The sequence below is a fragment of the Aotus nancymaae genome, unplaced genomic scaffold, assembly GCF_030222135.1.
Source record: "Aotus nancymaae isolate 86718 unplaced genomic scaffold, 86718_ANA_hifiasm-v0.15.2.pri h1tg000011l, whole genome shotgun sequence".
Taxonomy (NCBI): Eukaryota; Metazoa; Chordata; class Mammalia; order Primates; family Aotidae; genus Aotus; species Aotus nancymaae.
In genome coordinates, this window is record NW_026988422.1 from 10463896 (window position 1) to 10482719 (window position 18824).

At 39.0% G+C, this 18824-nt stretch overlaps 1 protein-coding gene across 3 annotated transcripts in view; it reads right to left on the reverse strand.

The window, feature by feature from the left end:
* GUCA1C (guanylate cyclase activator 1C) overlaps positions 1 to 18824 on the reverse strand; it is a 43354-nt gene that overhangs the window by 10060 nt on the left and 14470 nt on the right. For all 3 annotated transcript variants that reach the window (XM_012460931.2, XM_064374440.1, XM_012460932.2), the window contains exon 2: positions 2845 to 2994. In XM_012460931.2, the coding sequence (XP_012316354.2) occupies positions 2845 to 2994 (150 nt within the window). The remainder of the gene's footprint in view (positions 1 to 2844; positions 2995 to 18824) is intronic.

Genomic DNA, 18824 nt, shown 5'->3' on the forward strand with positions numbered 1-18824 from the left:
TAAAATCTGCACAATTGCCGTTTTTAGACTAGGCAATTCTTTTCTTGTTCAGGGCTGTCCCATGCATCGTTGAATACTTGGCAGCACCCTGGTCTCTAAGCGATAGATGGCAACAGTGCTACGCATTCTCTATTCTCCGACTCAACACAATGTTTCTAGACACTGTGAACTAACCCCTGAATAGAGATTCTCCTGGTTGGGAACAAGTGCTCTAGGTCTGCCTGCAGCTTTCTTCAAGTTTTCTTCGCCTCTTCCAGTGGCCCTGCAGGTTAGGATCTAACGCAGCTCTATGCCAGCTTCCTCTCACAGTGTTCCATACCTGATCTATGGAAAACACCCAGAGGAGGTGGGGAGGTTAAAAAAAAAACACCCTAGCATCCTTTGTTCCGACAAATTCTAGGAAGGCAGATACTTCCAAACTGTGCACTCCTTTGCTGCCACCATTTCCTTCTTTAGACTTCTCACTCATGACTCAAACACTCAAATGTTGTGTTCCTCAAATTGCAGGATACAACCACATCTCAATGGTTTCCTAACATCCTCATGTTATTGACTTGGGGGTCCTACTAAATAAATTTTCCTCAAAAATGCTTAAAAACCGGACCGGGTGCAGTGGTGCATGCCTGTAATCCCAGCTACTCGGGAGGCTGAGGCAGGAGAATCGTTTGAACCCTGGAGGCGGAGGTTGCGGTGAGCCAAGATCATCCCACTGCACTCGAGCCTGGTGACAGAGCAAGACTCCGTCTCAAAAAAAAAAAAAAAAAATCTTAAAAAAAAAAAGCCCTTCTGTTGACTATTTTATACCTTTGGAGTGAGACTGAGCTGTAACTATCTCCTTTGTAAATCCTCCCTAGACTCCGGTACTTCCTTCCAGTCGCGAAATGCCTGGGCTCAATTCCATTTTAGCATCTTCCCTGCATGTAGAGAGAACTTAGATTACACAGTTTGTATTATTCTTTACCTTGCCGATTTTTTCACTTGCCCGTTTTATACAAAGTATGTTTGGAGGCTACCAATTTCTTCCTGAGTATGTATTCCATTGCATTCGTTTATTTAAACATTTTCATTTTTTAGTTTTTTAAAAAAGTTTGCTATGTTAAGAGATTCTGAGATGTAAATCATAGGACTTTATCCTTAATGATGGTTTCTCCTGACTCAGAATAAGTAATGCTAATTCCAAAATGAAGATCAGCTTTTGGCCTCTCGATGCAGATGACATTTCCAGGAATGTTTTATCCACTTACACTCTCCACAGTGTGTGAGATGCCTTCCTTACCTTGCTCTTACCAGAATTTGCTATTATTTTTAGTACTGATTAATTTAATTAGAGACAAATGATATCTAATTATTAAATTTCTGTTCTATGCTTTTGTTATTTTAATATTCCTATGTTCTTCCCCTCCTTTCTAAGCACTTTGAGGGAAAATTCAACCTGCAGCTTAAAACTTCTCCTTCCTTGGCTCACTAACTGAAGTTATACATTTTAACTAATGAAAATCTATAGCACATTTCCCTATAAGTTATAGACAAAATCACTTTTATCCTTTTGTTGTTCTTAATACTTTTGAGAATCTGATGACTCTCTCCTTCACTCAAAAAAGAAAGCGTAACATACAGGCAAAATTTTGCCCTCAAGTTCAAGGGCTGAAATGACTTCTGAAGGCCATTGATTCTTAGATCCCAGAATAAGAACCCTTGTTTTCAGAAATGCTTTGGTGGCACCCTAAGATCTGCATGCCGTATTTACATTTTCCTTGTTTTTAGAAAGAGCTGAGTATTTAAGAGAACGTTTTAAAATGTACATGGAGTTGGGTATTCTCTATAGAGTATTTGATTTCTAATTTTGTGTTGCAATACACCATGTATAGGCAGAATTTCTAAGTTGTTCACTTGCCAAGTGACTCCGAGTACATTTTTTTTGTGTGAATGATCTATGTGAAATTAAAATGTTGGCAGTATTGGTATTATCCTGCCCTTGAATTCTTTCTGTATGTTGATTAACTCTTCATTCAGCTATTTAGCTTTACATTTTTAACTGCTTTGAACATTTGTTGAGATGGTTAATTAGAATTGTGGTTCCACTCACTTATTTTTCTAGCATTTTTGCTAATATTTCTATTGTGTATTTTATTTGTAACTCAGCTCCTTCATCTATGAAAGCAAGAATTTGGACCAGATCATTTCTAAGACATCCAATTCTAATGCTCTTTGAGTCTGTGTTACAAATTCAGTGTCTTGAATTCATAATATTAATTACACCTCTTATCTTCATTTAGGTATAGTGTCCTGCTTAACCATTTTTTTACTCTGGGATCTTCGTTGTTTTATACCATGATAATAACTATCTCCTAATCCTTTGAGGGGTGACATGGTGGCTTATAAAGGCACTTATTGAACTTTAGATATGGAAAAGGTCTGAGATTCCTGAACCAACTACTAGAAATACTTCAGTATAGCTCCCAGAAAGATTAGGCCTCATGTACCTTCATTCTTAGTCCATATCTCTTGTTAAATACACATAAATCATCTGATAGTTTAGCTGTTTCTCACAAGGCATTCTGCACTGAGGCAGAGAAAAAGATAACTTGTTTTACAATATCATATTGATTTCACTTTTTCATTTCAATGCTCTGTTAAATTTGTGAATGTCAGAGTGGACTGCACCAAGAAGAAAAATCTTATTTGCTGTTGCTCATTCAATAACCAATAGGATATGACTTCAGCAATCCAAAATGTACATCCCAAAAACAGCGAACCCACAGACAGTTGCTACCTACTCCATAGGAAGGGAAACTGGGCTAACTATATAGTGGCCTGAAAGGGACACTTTACTGCTTCACTTACCACAAACATGTCCAGTAGCTCATTTTTGTCAATGGAGCCACTTCCATCAACGTCATACAGCTTAAAATACCATTTTAATTTTTGCTCCATTTTTTCTTGCACGATTAGATTTACAGCAGCAATAAACTCTAAAAAGTCAATAAATCCATCCTATGGAAAGTAAGGGAAAAGAGAAATAAATATTTAAGAATAATAATTGGTTTTTTATTTGAGAAATCAGCATTCGTGAGCAGGCCTTTTAGCAAATCTTATTTAAATCAACCAGTAAGATTCCAGCATAAAACTTTTCCCTAGTGTTTCATTAAAAAAAAAAATCCACGGGTAGCTGGGTGCAGTGGCTCATGTCTGTAATTCCAGCTCTTTGGGAGGCTAAGGCAGGTGGATCATGAGGTCAGGAGTTCAAGACCAGCCTGATCAACGTGGTGATACCCCGTCTCTACTAAAAATACAAAAATTAGCTGGGTGTGGTGATGCACACCTGTAATCCTAGCTACTCAGGAGGCTGAGGCAGAAGAATCGCTTGAACCCGGGAGGGAGAGGTTGCAGTGAGCCGAGACCATGCCACTGTACTCCAGCCTGGGCAACAGAGCGAGACTCCATCTCAAAAAAAAAAAAAAAATTACATGGGTAATGTTTATAGACACAAGTGACTTTAATTTTACAATTAAGTGCCTTAGGTAAATAGGTGTTATTTTTAGTGTAGTTTTAGGCCCAGGGCAAAAATGAATAGAAGGTACAGAGGTTTCCTATATACTCCCTGTCCCCACACATGCATAGCCTCCTCCATCGTCTCCTACCAGAATGGTATATTTGTTACAATTGCTGAACCTACACTGACACATGATCATCATTCAAAGTCCAAAGAGTACACTGGTGTTTACTCTTTGTATTTCACATTCTGCAAGACTAGACATATAATGCCATGTACCCACCATTGAGTACTGCACAGAGTAGTTTTGCTATCCTGAAAGTCCTCTATGCTGTGCCTATTTAGTCTTCACTAACTCCTGGCAACCATTAATCTTCGTACAGTCTCCAGTCTTACCTTTTCTTAGAATGTCATATGGTTCAAATTATATAATATGTAGCTTTTTCAGATTGGCTTCTTTCACTTAGGAATATGCATTTAAATTTCCTCCATGTCTTTCCAGGGTTGGACAGCTCATTTCTTTTCAGTACTAAATAATATTCCATCACCTGGATGTACCTCAATTTATTTATCCATTCACTTCCTGCAGGACATTTGGTTGCTTTATGGTTTTGGCAATTAAAAATAAAGTTGCTATAAATATCTATGTGCAGATTTTTTTGTGGACATAAGTTTTTAACTCCTTTGACAAATACCAAGGGGTATGGATGATAAGTAAGAGTACGTTTCGTTTTTAAGAAACTGCATCGTGGCACTGTTTACAATAGCAAGACCTAGAACCAACCCAAATGCCCATCAATGATAGACTGGACAAAGAAAATGTGGCACATATACACCATGGAATACTATGCAGCCATCAAAAACAATGAGTTCATGTCCTTTGTAGGGACATGGATGGACCTGGAAACCATCATTCTCAGCAAACTGACACAAAAACAGAAAATCAAACACTGCATGTTCTCACTCATAGGCGGGTGTTGAACAATGAGAACACGTGGACACAGAGAGGGGAGCATCACACACTGGGGTTCATTGGGGAGGGCTACGGGAGGGATAGTGGGAGGGAGGGTGGAGAGGGATAACATGGGGAGAAATGTCAGATATAGGTGGTGGGGATGGTGGCAGCAAACCACTTTGCCATGAATGTACCTATGCAATGATCTTGCATGATCTGCACATGTACCCCGGAATCTAAAGTATAATAAAAAAAGGAAGAAACTGCCAAACTATCTTTCAAAGTAGTTGAACTATTTTACATTTCTACCAGCACTGAATGAGAGTCCTGTTGCACCACATCTTCACTGGCATTTGGTCATTTTAGTGTTGTGGATTTTGGCCATTCTAATAGGTGTGTAGTGGTATCTCCTTGTTTTAACTTACAATTCCCTAATAACATATGATGCTGAACATCCTTCTATGTGCTTGTTTGCCATCCATATTTCTTCTTTGGTGAAATCTTTGGGCTATTTCTTAATCAGATTGTTTTCCTTTTTTCAATTTTTTTTTTTTATTTCAATAGGTTTTTGGGGAACAGGTGGAATTTGGTTACACTGTTGATTTAATGATCATTTTGAACCAGGTTTCTTAATTTCCATGTATTTGCATGGTTTTGAGGGTTCCTTTTGGAGTTGATTTCCAATTTTATTCCATTGTGGTCTTAGAGACTACTTGATATAATTTCAATTTTCTTAAATTTACTGAGACTTGTTTTGTGGCCTATCATATGCTCTATCTTGGAGAATGTTTCATGTGCTGATGAATAGGATGTATATTCTGCAGTTGTTGGGTAGAATGCTCTGTAAATATCTGTTAACTCTATTTGTTCCAGGATATAGTTTAAGTCCATTGTTCCTTTGTTGACTTTCTGTCTTGATGACCTGTGTAGTGCTATGTAGAATGCTCTGTAAATATCTGTTAGCTCTATTTGTTCCAGGATATAGTTTAAGTCCATTGTTCCTTTGTTGATTTTCTGCCTTGATGACCTGTGTAGTGCTGTCAGTGAAGTATTAAAGTCCTCCACTATTATTGTGTTGCCATCTATTTCATTTCCTATGTCTAGTAATAATTGTTTTATAAATTTGGGAGCTCCAGTGTTAGGTGAATATATGTTTAGAATTGTGATCTTTGCCCATGGGACTAGTCCATTTATTACTATATAATGTCCCCCTTTGCCTTTTTTAACTGCTGTTAAAGTTTGTTTTGTCTGATATAAGAATAGCTACTCTTGTTCATTTTTGGTGTCCATCAGCATGGAACGTCTTTTTCCACCCCTTTACCTTAAGTTTATGTGAGTCCTTATTCATTAGATGAGTCTCTAAAGGTAGCAGATAGTTGGTTGGTGAATTCTTATTTATTCTTCCATTCTGTATCTTTTAAGTGGAGTATTTAGGCCATTTATATTCAATGTTAGTATTCGCATGTGAGCCATTATTCTATTGATCATGCTATTTGTTGCCTGAATGTCTTGTTTTTTTTTTCTTTCATTGTGTTATTGTTATATAGGTCCTGTGAAACTCATGCTTTAAGGAGGTTCCACATTGGTTTATTTTGAAGATTTGTTTCAGGACTTCGAGCTCCTTTTAGCAGTTCCTGTAGTGCTGGCTTGCTTGGTACTGGTGAATTCTCTCAGCATTTGTTTGTCTGTAAATGACTGTATCTTTCCTTCATTTATGAAGCTTGTTTTCACTGGATACAAAATTCTAGGCTGATCATTGTTTTGCTTAAGGAGGCTAAATATAGGAACCCAATCCCTTCTAGCTTGTAGGGTTTCTGCTGAGAAATTTGTGTTTATCTGATAGGTTTTCCTGTATAGGTTACCTGATGCTTTTGCTGCCTCATAGCTCTTAAGATTCTTTCGTTTGTCTTGACTTTAGATAATCTGATGACTAAGTGCCTAGGCAATGGTCTTTTTGCGGTGAATCTCCCAGGTATTCTTTGAGCCTCTTGTATTTGGATACCTAGATCTCTAGCAAGGCTGAGGAAGTTTGACTTTACTCTTCCCTCAAATATGTGTTCCAAACTTTTAGATTTTTCTTCCTCAAGGAGGTTTTGCTCCTTTTTTTTTTTTTTTCTTTTGAGATGGAGTCCCACTCTGTTGCCCAGGCTGTAGTTTAGTGGCAAGATCTCAGATCACTGCAACCTCCACCTCCCAGGTTCAATCAATTCTGCCTCAGCCTCCCGAGTAGCTGGGATTACAGGTGCACACCACCATGGTTAATATTTTGTATTTTTAGTAGAGGCAAGGTTTCACCGTGCTAGCCAGGCTGATCTTGAACTGCTGACCTCGTGATCTGCCAGCCTCAGCTTCCCAAAGTGCTGTGATTACAGGCGTGAACCACTGCACCCAGCTGGCTTTGTTCATTTAAATAATTTTTTTTTTTTTTGTCTTTGACAGATTGGGTTAATTCAAAAGCCTGTCTTTGACTCTAATTTTCTTTCTTCTGCTTACTTGATTCTGTTGCTGAGAATTTCCAGTGTATTTTGCATTTCCCTAAGTGTGTCCTTGATTTCCAGAAATTGTGATTTTTATTTATGCTATTTCACTGAAGAATTTTCCTTTTATATCCTGTATCATGTTTTTGATTTCTTTAAGTTGGATTTCACCTTCCTCTGGTGCCTCCTTGATTAGCTTAATAATTGACCTTCTGAATTCTTTTTTGCAATCCAGAGATTTTTGTCTTGTTTTGAATCCATTGCTGGTGAGCTGGTATGATCTTTTGGGAGTGTGAAGGAATCTTGTTTTGTCATTCTGTCAGAATTCTTTTTCCAGTTCCTTCTCATTCGTGTACACTATATGAGAGGGAATATCTGAGATTCAAGGGCTGCTTTTCAGATTCTTTTGTCCCACGGGATGCTCCCTCAATGAGGGATTCTCCCCTTCCCCTAGGAATGGAACTTCCTGAGAGGCAAACTGTTGTAATTGTTTTTGCTCTTCTGGGTCTAGCCACCTAGAATTACTGGGCTCCAGGTTGGTACTGGGGAGTATCTGCAGAGTCTTGTGATGTGATCTGTCTTCAGGTCTTGCAGTCGTGGATACCAGCACAGTTTTTCAGCATCTCAGGGAGCCTGCAGTGGTGATCAAGTTTCTTCAAAGAGTCTGTGGATTCTCTCAGCTTACCTAGTATGTTTCTGTGGTAGTTCTTTGAGCAAAAGTCCACGATACGAGTCTCCACACACTGCTCCATCCATCTGAGCAGGAGCTGCAAGCTAGTTCTGCTCCTATCCACCATCTTAATCCAGATTATCTTCTTATTGTTGAGTTTTAGGCATTCTTTTTGTATTTTCGGTAACAGTCCTTCATCAGCTATGTTTTTTGCAAATATTTTCTGCCAGTTGGTGGCTTGTCTTTTTATTCTCTGACAATGTCTTTTGCAGAGCAGAAGTTTTAATTTTGATAAACTCCAGCTTATTATTTTTCATAAATTATACCTTTAGTGTTGGATCTAAAACATCATTACCAAACCCAAGTTCATCTGGATTTTCTCCTAAGTTATCTTTTAGGAGTTTTATAGTTTTACATTTTATATTTAGGTCTCTGATTCATTTTGAGTAAATTTTTGTGAAATGTGTGAGGTCTTTGTCTACATGTTTTTCTTTCCATGTTGATGTTTCATTGTTTCAGCACCATTTGTGGAAAAGACTGTCTTTCGGATCCAAGATGGCCGCTTAGGAGGAAGTCGGGATTGCAGCTCCGAGAGAAGGCGCAGAGGGTGAGTGGACGCCGCATTTCCAGACGGACTTTTACTGCCCACAGACCAGGAGATTCACAGGAGGAAAAGTCCCACGGGTCGCCAGCACCGCTGGTTTGAGCGGAGTGGCCGCTCAGCCTACGCCCTGGAGCGGGGGGCAGTGGCTTCTTATGCAGAGCGAGAGAGACAGAGTTCCCTCTGAGCCAGAAAGGGGAGCTGAAGCAGGGAGCCAAGCCAGGAGACCCCCGGGCAAGGGAGCACCAGGAATCTCAGAGCCGCTGCTTCAGCTGACGCAGCGGCACACAGGGCAGCAGATTTTAACTGCCCACAGACCAGGAGATTCACAGGCGGTAAAGCTCCCCGGGTTCCCAGCGCCGCTGGTTGGACCGGAGCAGCCGCTTGGCCTGCACAGGGGGCGGGGAGCAGCGGCTCCTTGAACAAAGCGAACGAGACTGTGTCCCCTCTGGGCCAGCAAGGGGAGCTGTGGCAAGGAGGCAAGCCAAGAGATTACCGGACAAAGAGGGCCCCTCTGGAAACACGGCTGAACCCGGGACGGTCCAGCTCTGTGGGGGAGGGGCGTCCTCCATCGGGAAACACCCTGCAGTTCCGGGGCAATTTTCCGTAACCAAGACAACCCGCCACTACAGAGACTTCGTCACTACAGGGGCGGGCCAGCATAGCGGAAGCAGTTCTAACTACACTCACAGGACTGCAGGGAAGCTCACACGGAAGCTGGGCGGAGCCCACAGCAGCTCAGCGAAGCCTCTGCAGGCTGAGTGTGACTAGACTGCCACCTTGTGGGCAGGGAAAACGGTAGCAACACAGCTGAAAAACATAAAGTGCTAAACCCCTGGGCCAGAACACCTGGGGAGAAGAAAAGGGGGTTTATGAGTTCAGCTGCTGCAGACTTAAAATTACCAAAATCAGAAAGACAGCAACTACAAAGTCAATAGGCGGATAAATCCACAAAGATGGGAAGAAACCAGCGCAAAAAGGATGAAAACACCCAAAAACAGAACACCTCTCCCCCTACAAGGCAGCATAACTCCTCACCAGCATGGGAATAAGACTGGACGGAGAATGAGTGTGATGAAATGACAGAATCAGCTTTCAGAAAATGGATAATAAGAAACTTCTGTGAGCTAAAAGAACATGTTCTAACCCAATGCAAAGAAACTAAGAACCTTGAAAAAAGACTTGATGAAATGCTAACGAGAATGGACAACTTAGAGAGGAATATGAATGAATTGATGGAGCTGAAAAACACAACACGAGAACTTCGCGAAGCATGTACAAGTTTCAACAGCAGAATTGACCAAGCAGAAGAAAGGATATCAGAAGTTGAAGATCAACTCAATGAAATAAAACGAGAAGGGAAGATTAGAGAAAACAAGGTAAAAAGGAATGAACAGAGTCAACAAGAAATATGGGACTATGTGAAAAGACCTAATCTACGTTTGATAGGTGTACCTGAATGTGACGAAGAGAATGCATCCAAGCTGGAAAATACTCTTCAGGATATTATCCAGGAAAACTTCCCCAACCTAGCAAGGCAGGCCAAGATTCAAGTCCAGGAAATACAGAGAACACCACAAAGATATTCCTCTAGAAGAGCAACCCCAAGGCACATAATCATCAGATTCACCAGGGTTGAAATGAAGGAGAAAATACTAAGGGCAGCCAGAGAGAAAGGTCGGGTTACCCACAAAGGGAAACCCATCAGACTCACAGTAGATCTCTCAGCAGAAACCCTACAGGCCAGAAGAGAGTGGGGGCCGATATTCAACATCCTTAAAGAAAAGAACTTTCAACCCAGAATTTCATATCCAGCCAAACTAAGCTTCATAAGTGAAGGAAAAATAAAATCTTTTGTGAACAAACAAGTACTCACAGATTTCATCACCACCAGACCAGCTTTACAAGAGCTCCTGAAGGAGACACTACACATAGAAAAAAACAACCAGCACCAGTCACTCCAAAAACGCACGAAATGGTAAAGAGCAGCAACACAATGAAGAATCTGCATCAACCAATGGGCAAAACAGCCAGCTAGCATCAAAATGACAGGATCAAATCCACACATAACAATATTAACCCTAAATGTAAATGGACTAAATGCCCCAATCAAAAGACACAGACTGGCAAATTGGATAAAAAGCCAAAACCCATCAGTGTGCTGTATCCAGGAAACCCACCTCACATGCAAGGATACACAAAGGCTCAAAATAAAGGGATGGAGGAAGATTTACCAAGCAAATGGAGAGCAAAAAAAAGCAGGAGTTGCAATTCTCATCTCTGATAAAATAGACTTTAAAGCAACAAAGATCAAAAGAGACAAAGAAGGACATTACATAATGGTAAAAGGATCAATACAACAAGAAGAGCTAACGATCCTAAATATATATGCACCTAATACAGGAGCACCCAGATACATAAGGCAAGTTCTTAAAGACTTACAAAGAGACATAGACTCCCACACATTAATATTGGGAGACTTCAACACACCATTGTCAATATTAGACAGATCAACGAGACAGAAAATTAATAAGGATATCCAGGACTTGAACTCAGACCTGGACCAAGCAAACCTAATAGACATTTACAGAACTCTCCAGCCCAAATCCACAGAATATACATTCTTCTCAGCACCACATCACACCTACTCTAAAATTGACCACATAATTGGAAGTAAATCACTCCTCAGCAAATGCAAAAGAACAGAAACCATAACAAACAGTCTGTCAGACCACAGTGCAATCAAGTTAGAACTCAGAATTCAGAAGCCAACCCAGAACCGCACATCCTCATGGAAATTGAACAACTTTCTCCTGAATGTTGACTGGATAAACACTGAAATGAAGGCAGAAATAAAGATGTTCTTCGAAACCAACGAGAATGAAGACACCACATACCAGAATCTCTGGGACACATTTAAAGCAGTCTCTAGAGGAAAATATATAGCAATAAGTGCCCACATGAGAAGAAATGAGAGAACTAAAATTGACACCCTATCATCAAAACTGAAAGAGCTAGAGGAGCAAGATCAAAAAAACTCAAAACCTAGTAGAAGACAAGAAATAACTAAGATCAAAGGAGAAATGAAGGAGATAGAGACACGAAAAACCCTACAAAAAATCAATAAATCCAGGAGCTGGTTTTTTGAAAAGATCAACAAAATAGACAGACCACTAGCCAAACTAATAAAAAAGAAAAGAGAGAATAACCAAATAGAAGCAATAAAAAATGATAAAGGGGATATCACCACAGATGCCACAGAAATTCAAACCATCATCAGAGATTATTACAAACAACTCTATGCACATAAATTAGAAAACCTGGAAGAAATGGATAAATTCCTGGACAGTAGTCTCCTCCCATGCCTAAACCAGGAAGAAGTCGAAACCCTGAATAGACCAATAACAAGGTCTGAAGTCGAGGCAGCAATTAAGAGCCTACCACCCAAAAAAAGCCCAGGCCCAGATGGTTTCACAGCCGAATTCTACCAGACATACAAAGAGGAACTGGTACCATTCCTACTGAAATTATTCCAAATAATCCAAAAAGAGGGAATCCTTCCCAAATCATTTTATGAGACCAACATCATCCTAATACCAAAACCCGGCAGAGACTCAACAAGAAAAGAAAACTACAGGCCAATATCCATGATGAACATAGATGCAAAAATCTTCAATAAAATACTGGCAAGCCGACTACAACAGCACATCAAAAAGCTTGTCCACCATGATCAAGTAGGATTCATCCCGGGGATGCAAGGCTGGTTCAATATACGCAAGTCTATAAATGTAATTCACCACATAAACAGAACCAAAGACAAAAACCACATGATTATCTCAATTGATGCAGAGAAGGCCTTTGACAAAATTCAACAGCCCTTTATGCTAAAAACCCTCAATAAACTAGGTATCGACGGAACGTATCTCAAAATAATAAAAGCTATTTATGACAAACCGACAGCCAATATCATACTGAATGGGCAAAAACTGGAAGCATTCCCTTTGAAATCTGGCACTAGACAAGGATGCCCTCTCTCACCACTCCTATTCAATATAGTACTGGAAGTTCTAGCCAGAGCAATCAGGCAAGAAAAAGAAATAAAGGGTATTCGATTAGGAAAGGAGGAAGTCAAATTGTCTCTATTTGCAGACGACATGATTGTATATCTAGAAGACCCTATCACCTCAGCCCAAAATCTCCTGAAACTGATAAGCAACTTCAGCAAAGTCTCAGGATACAAAATCAATGTGCAAAAATCACAAGCATTCCTATACACCAATAATAGACTTAAAGAGAGCCAAATCAAGAACGAACTGCCATTCACAATTGCTACAAAGAGAATAAAATACCTAGGAATACAACTAACAAGGAACGTAAAGGACCTCTTCAAGGAGAACTACAAATCACTGCTCAACGAAATAAGAGAAGACACAAACAGATGGAGAAACATTCCATGTTCATGGTTAGGAAGAAATAATATCGTGAAAATGGCCATACTGCCCAAAGTAATTTACAGATTCAACGCTATCCCCATCAAGCTACCAATGACCTTCCTCACAGAACTGGAAAAAACCACCTTAAACTTCATATGGAACCAAAAGAGAGCCCGCATAGCCAAGTCAATTCTAAGCAAAAAGAACAAAGCGGGAGGCATCACACTACCGGACATCAAACTCTACTACAAGGCTACAGTAATCAAAACAGCATGGTACTGGTACCAAAACAGAGATATAGACCAATGGAACAGAACAGAGGCGTCGGAGGCGACACAACATATCTACAACCACCTGATCTTTGACAAACCTGAAAAAAACAAGCAATGGGGAAAGGATTCCATGTTCAATAAGTGGTGTTGGGAAAACTGGCTAGCCATATGCAGAAAGCAGAAACTGGACCCCTTCCTGACACCTTACACTAAAATTGACTCCAGATGGATTAAAGACTTAAACATAAGACCTAACACCATACAATCACTAGAAGGAAACCTAGGCAAAACCATTCAGGACATAGGCGTAGGCAAGGACTTTATGACCAAAACACCAAAAGCATCGGCAACAAAAGCCAAAATAGACAAATGGGACCTAATCAAACTCCACAGCTTTTGCACAGCAAAAGAAACAGTCAATAGAGTGAATCGGCAACCAACAGAATGGGAAAAAATTTTTGCAGCCTACCCGTCTGACAAAGGGCTGATATCCAGAATTTACAATGAGCTAAAAAAGATTTATAAGAAAAAAACAAACAAGCCCATTCAAAAATGGGCGAAGGATATGAACAGATACTTTACAAAAGAAGACATACATGAGGCCAACAAACATATGAAAAAATGCTCATCATCACTGGTCATCAGAGAAATGCAAATCAAAACTACATTGAGATACCATCTCACGCCAGTTAGAATGGCGATCATTAAACAATCTGGAGAAAACAGATGCTGGAGAGGATGTGGAGAAATAGGAACACTTTTACACTGTTGGTGGGAGTGTAAATTAGTTCAACCACTGTGGAAAACAGTGTGGCGATTCCTCAAGGACCTAGAAATAGAAATTCCATTTGACCCAGCAATCCCATTACTGGGCATATATCCAAAGGATTATAAATCGTTCTACTATAAGGACACATGCACACGAATGTTCATTGCAGCACAGTTTACAATAGCAAAGACCTGGAACCAGCCCAAATGCCCATCGATGATAGACTGGACAGGAAAAATGTGGCACATATACACCATGGAATATTATGCAGCCGTTAAAAAGGAGGAGTTCACATCCTTCATAGGGACATGGATGAACCTGGAAACCATCATTCTCAGCAAACTGACACAAGAACACAAAATCAAACACCACATGTTCTCACTCATAGGCGGGTGTTGAACAAGGAGAACACATGGACACAGGGAGGGGAGCACTATACACGGGGGTCTGTTGGGGGGGAGGGGGGATAGTGGGGGGGGTGGGGAGTTGGGGAGGGATAGCATGGGGAGAAATGCCAGATATAGGTGAAGGGGAGGGAGCCAGCAAATCATACTGCCACGTGTGCACCTGTGCAACAACCTTGCATGTTTTTCACATGTACCCCAAAACCTAAAATGCAATAAAAAATAATAATAATAAATAAATAAATAAATAAAATAAAAAAATAAAAAATAAAACATACTTTTACCCAAAGATAAAAAAAAAAAAAAAAGACTGTCTTTCCCCCTATGTATTGCCTTTGTTTCTTTGTCAATGATCAGGTGACTAGATATATGTGGATCTATTTCTAGCTCTCTAATCCTTCAGCTTGATTGATGTATCTATTGTTTCAGAAATACCACACTGTCTCAATGACTACACTTTTATAGTAAGTCTTGAAATCAGGTAGTTTCAGTGCCCCAAATTTGTTCTTCACCTTCAATATTATATTGGCAATTCTGGGTCTTTTGCCTCTCCATATAAATATTAGAATCAATTTTTCAATATTCACAAAATAACTTGCTAGAATTTTGATTTGGATTTCATTAAATCTACAGATCAATTTGGGAAGAAGTGACACCTTGACAATACTGAATCTCCCTTTTCCTGAATATAGAATATCTCTCCTTTTATTTCGTTCTTTGAGTTCTTTTATCAGAGTTTTATAGTTTTCCTCATATAGACCTTGTACATATTTTGTTAGATTTGTACCTAATAATTTCATTTGGGGATGCCAAGGTAAATGGTAATATGTTAATTTCAAATTCCACTTATTCACTGCTGGTATACAGGGAAGTGATTACTGATTACTTTTATATAAAAAAACTTCATGTCTGAAACCTTGCTATAATCTCTTATTAGTTCTAGGAGGTCTTTTTTTTGGTCAATCTTCTTTTGAGTTTTCCAAAGTTGAGTATCATGTTACTTGCAAAGACAGTTTTACTTTCTCCTTCCCAAACAGTATAAATTTTATATCCTTTTCTTGTCTTAATGCAGTAGCTAGGGCTTCCAGTAAAATGCTGGAAATCGGTGATGAGAGGGGACATTCTTGCCTTGTCTCTGATCTTAGTGGGAAGGCTCTTAGTTTCTTACATTTAAGTATGATGCTTACTGTCAGGTTTTTATAGACATTTTTTATCAAGCTGAGATTAACTACGTTTTTAGAGAAAATGTTTACTTCTTATGGCAAAGAAACAAACATAAAATGCCATGATAGAAGACTGAATCCTCACAACGGAGCTTCTACAATGCCTTTCTTCTTCTGAATTTCTTTAGATTTTGTCTTTTTCTGAAGACCAAGTACCAATTTTTAATAGAAGGAAAACATACCAAGCAGACAAATTCTATATTCCTTTTAATAGGAACTGATTGATATTTTTTCACTGCTGAATTCTAAGTTAGTTAAATTCTAGGATTTAAGTGCATAGTTTTAGGGATGAATCAAAATTAATTAGGCTCTTTTTCTACAAAGATTTTGTCCTATTCATCAATCTTGGAGATTATTTAAGGACTGCAAGTTTAGGTAGTGTCCCTTATCCTGTTTTTAATTGGTAAAATATTTTCAGTTGAAACAGAAACAGTCTGTCACTCTTTAGAACCATATGCTTCAAACCTGACAAACATAAATGTTCAACTGTTTTAGGAAAGGTGGCCAGCTCTAGGGAGGCTCATTCTTCGCTATTTTCCCGTGAGAGTTCTGATGTTAATGGTAGCATATCCAGCACAAGAAAACATGCTGGAGGCTATATTCCTCTTGGAGTATTTGTGATGCCAGGGCCTGTTTACAAAACCAGGATGAGACATAAAGTAAACCTCTGACCCACAGAAATAAAGAGCTTTAGACTTACAGTCTATAAAGGGTTATGTGTTTCACTGAGTCTCAAGCTTTTGTGAATAGTTTCACGAAGTCTAGAAAAAACATGCAACTGAGACCAAGAGTTCACAATAGGGAAGCAAAGTCTATTTGGCTTTTTAAAAGTTTTTTTTTAAATAAGATTACCACAATATTTCAGATATTGGAAGTTAACATGTGGGGATGGTAATCGCTATAGCATTGTTTTCTAAATGTATTATACTTTTATGTTCTACACTGTGGATGTTTTGCTTTTACAGTCAGAAGGTGATAAGAAAGCATTTCAAAGTTGTTTCACTACATTTAGTATTATATTTTTGTGTTTTACAACTTAGGCCTCTTTACCACATCAGTAACTTTGATACTTCTTAAAAGAGATAAGATTTCTTCTAACAGATAGAAGTCTAGTTGAATCGGTCTCCTAAAAACATTTGTTCAAATACACACCTGACTGATTTTATCTTCTCACTGCTTGCCTTTCCTGCTGCTTACTGAAGCTTCACTTTATTAATCCCTAGCAGAGCTATGACTGAGACAAGCGAAATATGTTATTATAGGGTTGAAATTTATTTAAGATGACAACAAGGTATCATATCTCCAGATTTGGCAGGACATGACCATTATTTTTCAGAAACAGGACTGGAGGTGTGGATGAAATGAGCTAAATGGACAGTATCCAACCAGAGGTACATTTACGCCCAGGCCTTCTCCTGGGTCTTTAGGGTTGACCAATCAATCCAGCAGTCTCCTGGACAGTTATTGTGTGAATTTACCAAAGAGTCACAGGAACATTCTCCCTGAAAGCCTGGCTTGTTATTAAGATGATCCTCCAGAGTTTCCATAAAAACCTTTTATTTGATGATGGTCTGTTTCACTTTACAAGTTCCACTTCGGTGACTGTGTTTTTCAATGTCACCTGCATGATGAATGGCAAAAGGCTAAATTGAGCAATGTTGCCTTTAGAATATTTGGTATTTTATTTTTAGATACAGTGGATGGGTGGTCCTAATATCTTTCAATTCAGGCTTTAAGAGCTCTGGGCAAGCCCTATCAAGAGATGAACATAAATATTTTCACTGTATGGTTTTTAAATGAAAAACCTGGTTAATCAAACCTTTCTACTTAGACAAGTACATCCTCTTTCAAAAACTTCTGTAAGCAAAACATTTGTGTTTTCATTTCAGTATTCTGTCAGGTACTCAGGCAAATTAATCTTTACAATTTACAGCCAATCCTTCTGTTCCATTATCTTTAAGATTTTGTGGAAATTTGCATTGGTGAAATGACTTTGGCAAATATGATTTAATGGCTTGTGTTAGTGCTGGAGAGGATTTGGGGTGCACACTTATTCTATAAATCAGGAGGAAAATAATTATTGTTTTCAGTTAATCTATGGATTTCAACGGCTAGAGAGGGGGATAATTACCACCATGAAGATGAGGAGATGTTCCTGCAAATGTGACAAAGAAGGATGCAATAAAGAAAGTCCAAAGGCTTCTTTGGGGTGATTCAAGGGAACACTCTTAAGCCTATGTTTCCGTAGTTGAACTTCAGGAGTCCCCGGCACATGGAACTGTTTGGAGATGATGAATTCTTATGGGCTCAAGCCTGAGTGAGGTTCATAGATTTCTTGCATAATAATCAGATGGGGGATAATGAAACATGCAGATTACTAGACCTCCCTCCATGAAAAAAACCCAGCATCAAAGCTGCTTGGGATATAGCCCAAGAGTCTGCATTTTAAAATGCTCCCCAGATAAGTCTAACATATCCTAAGATTGGAAAACCATGGACCTAAGCTTTTTTTCTAATCTACACCCTTCTCTGTAGGCAATTTTAGCCATCTCTCCAAGTGGCTATTGTAATTGTGATTTATTCCAATGTAAATTTATGTAACCTAATTAAAACTAATTCAAAAAATTATGACCCATATGACTCAGTCTCAAAATGATATATGCCATAAGAATAAAGTCTAGCAATCAAAAATTAATTTCAAAATAATGGAAGGTCTTTACTTGCATTTCTGGAATGCATATGAGTTGCCAGAAATTTTATGGATTTGTTCACAGCATTCCCTTCCTCTCTCATCTGCTTCTCCACATATGTCATGCTGCTCAATTTTCAGTAATCTCCATTCCTTAATTTTTCACTGCCAGCCCGAGCATGAGATCATTTTATCCTTTTACCTCACCAATTTTTCTTATAACTTCTATATCACAAAATTGTAAATAATTTAATTTGTAATGGCAGAATCCCCCTTTGAAACTGAGGAAGGGGAAGAAATTAAGAGCTTGCGAAGCCTGAACCCATTCTAGTGAGCCTCAGGAAAGGAGAGTTTGGGAGCATGCATATAAAATAATTTTAATCCCAGCATGTTTACTGATGTGTACATCATGTCCTGGAGTGAATTCCAGGGAAAGGTTTAATGGGGGGTCAGGGGAGGAGGTGTAAGGATGTGAAAGCGTAACAGCTTCTCAGGCCCCTAAGGGAGTTTGGCTCCATTAATATATTACCAATCATTTCATAGAGAAGGAGAGGAAAGAAAGAAAAACTATATGGAGACTTCAAATTTAAGGTTTCTTCTGACTTCTAAAACCTACGGAAGGTCAACATCACCAATCATAAGAGAAATGCAAATCAAAACCACAATGAGATACCATCTCACACCAGTCAGAATGGCTGTTATTAAAAAGTCATAAAACAATAGACGCTGGCAAGGCTGCAGAGAAGAAGGAACGTTTATATACTGTTGGTCGGAATGTAAATTAGTTCAGCCACTGTGGAAAGCAGTTTGGAATTTTCCAAAGAACTTAAAACAGAGC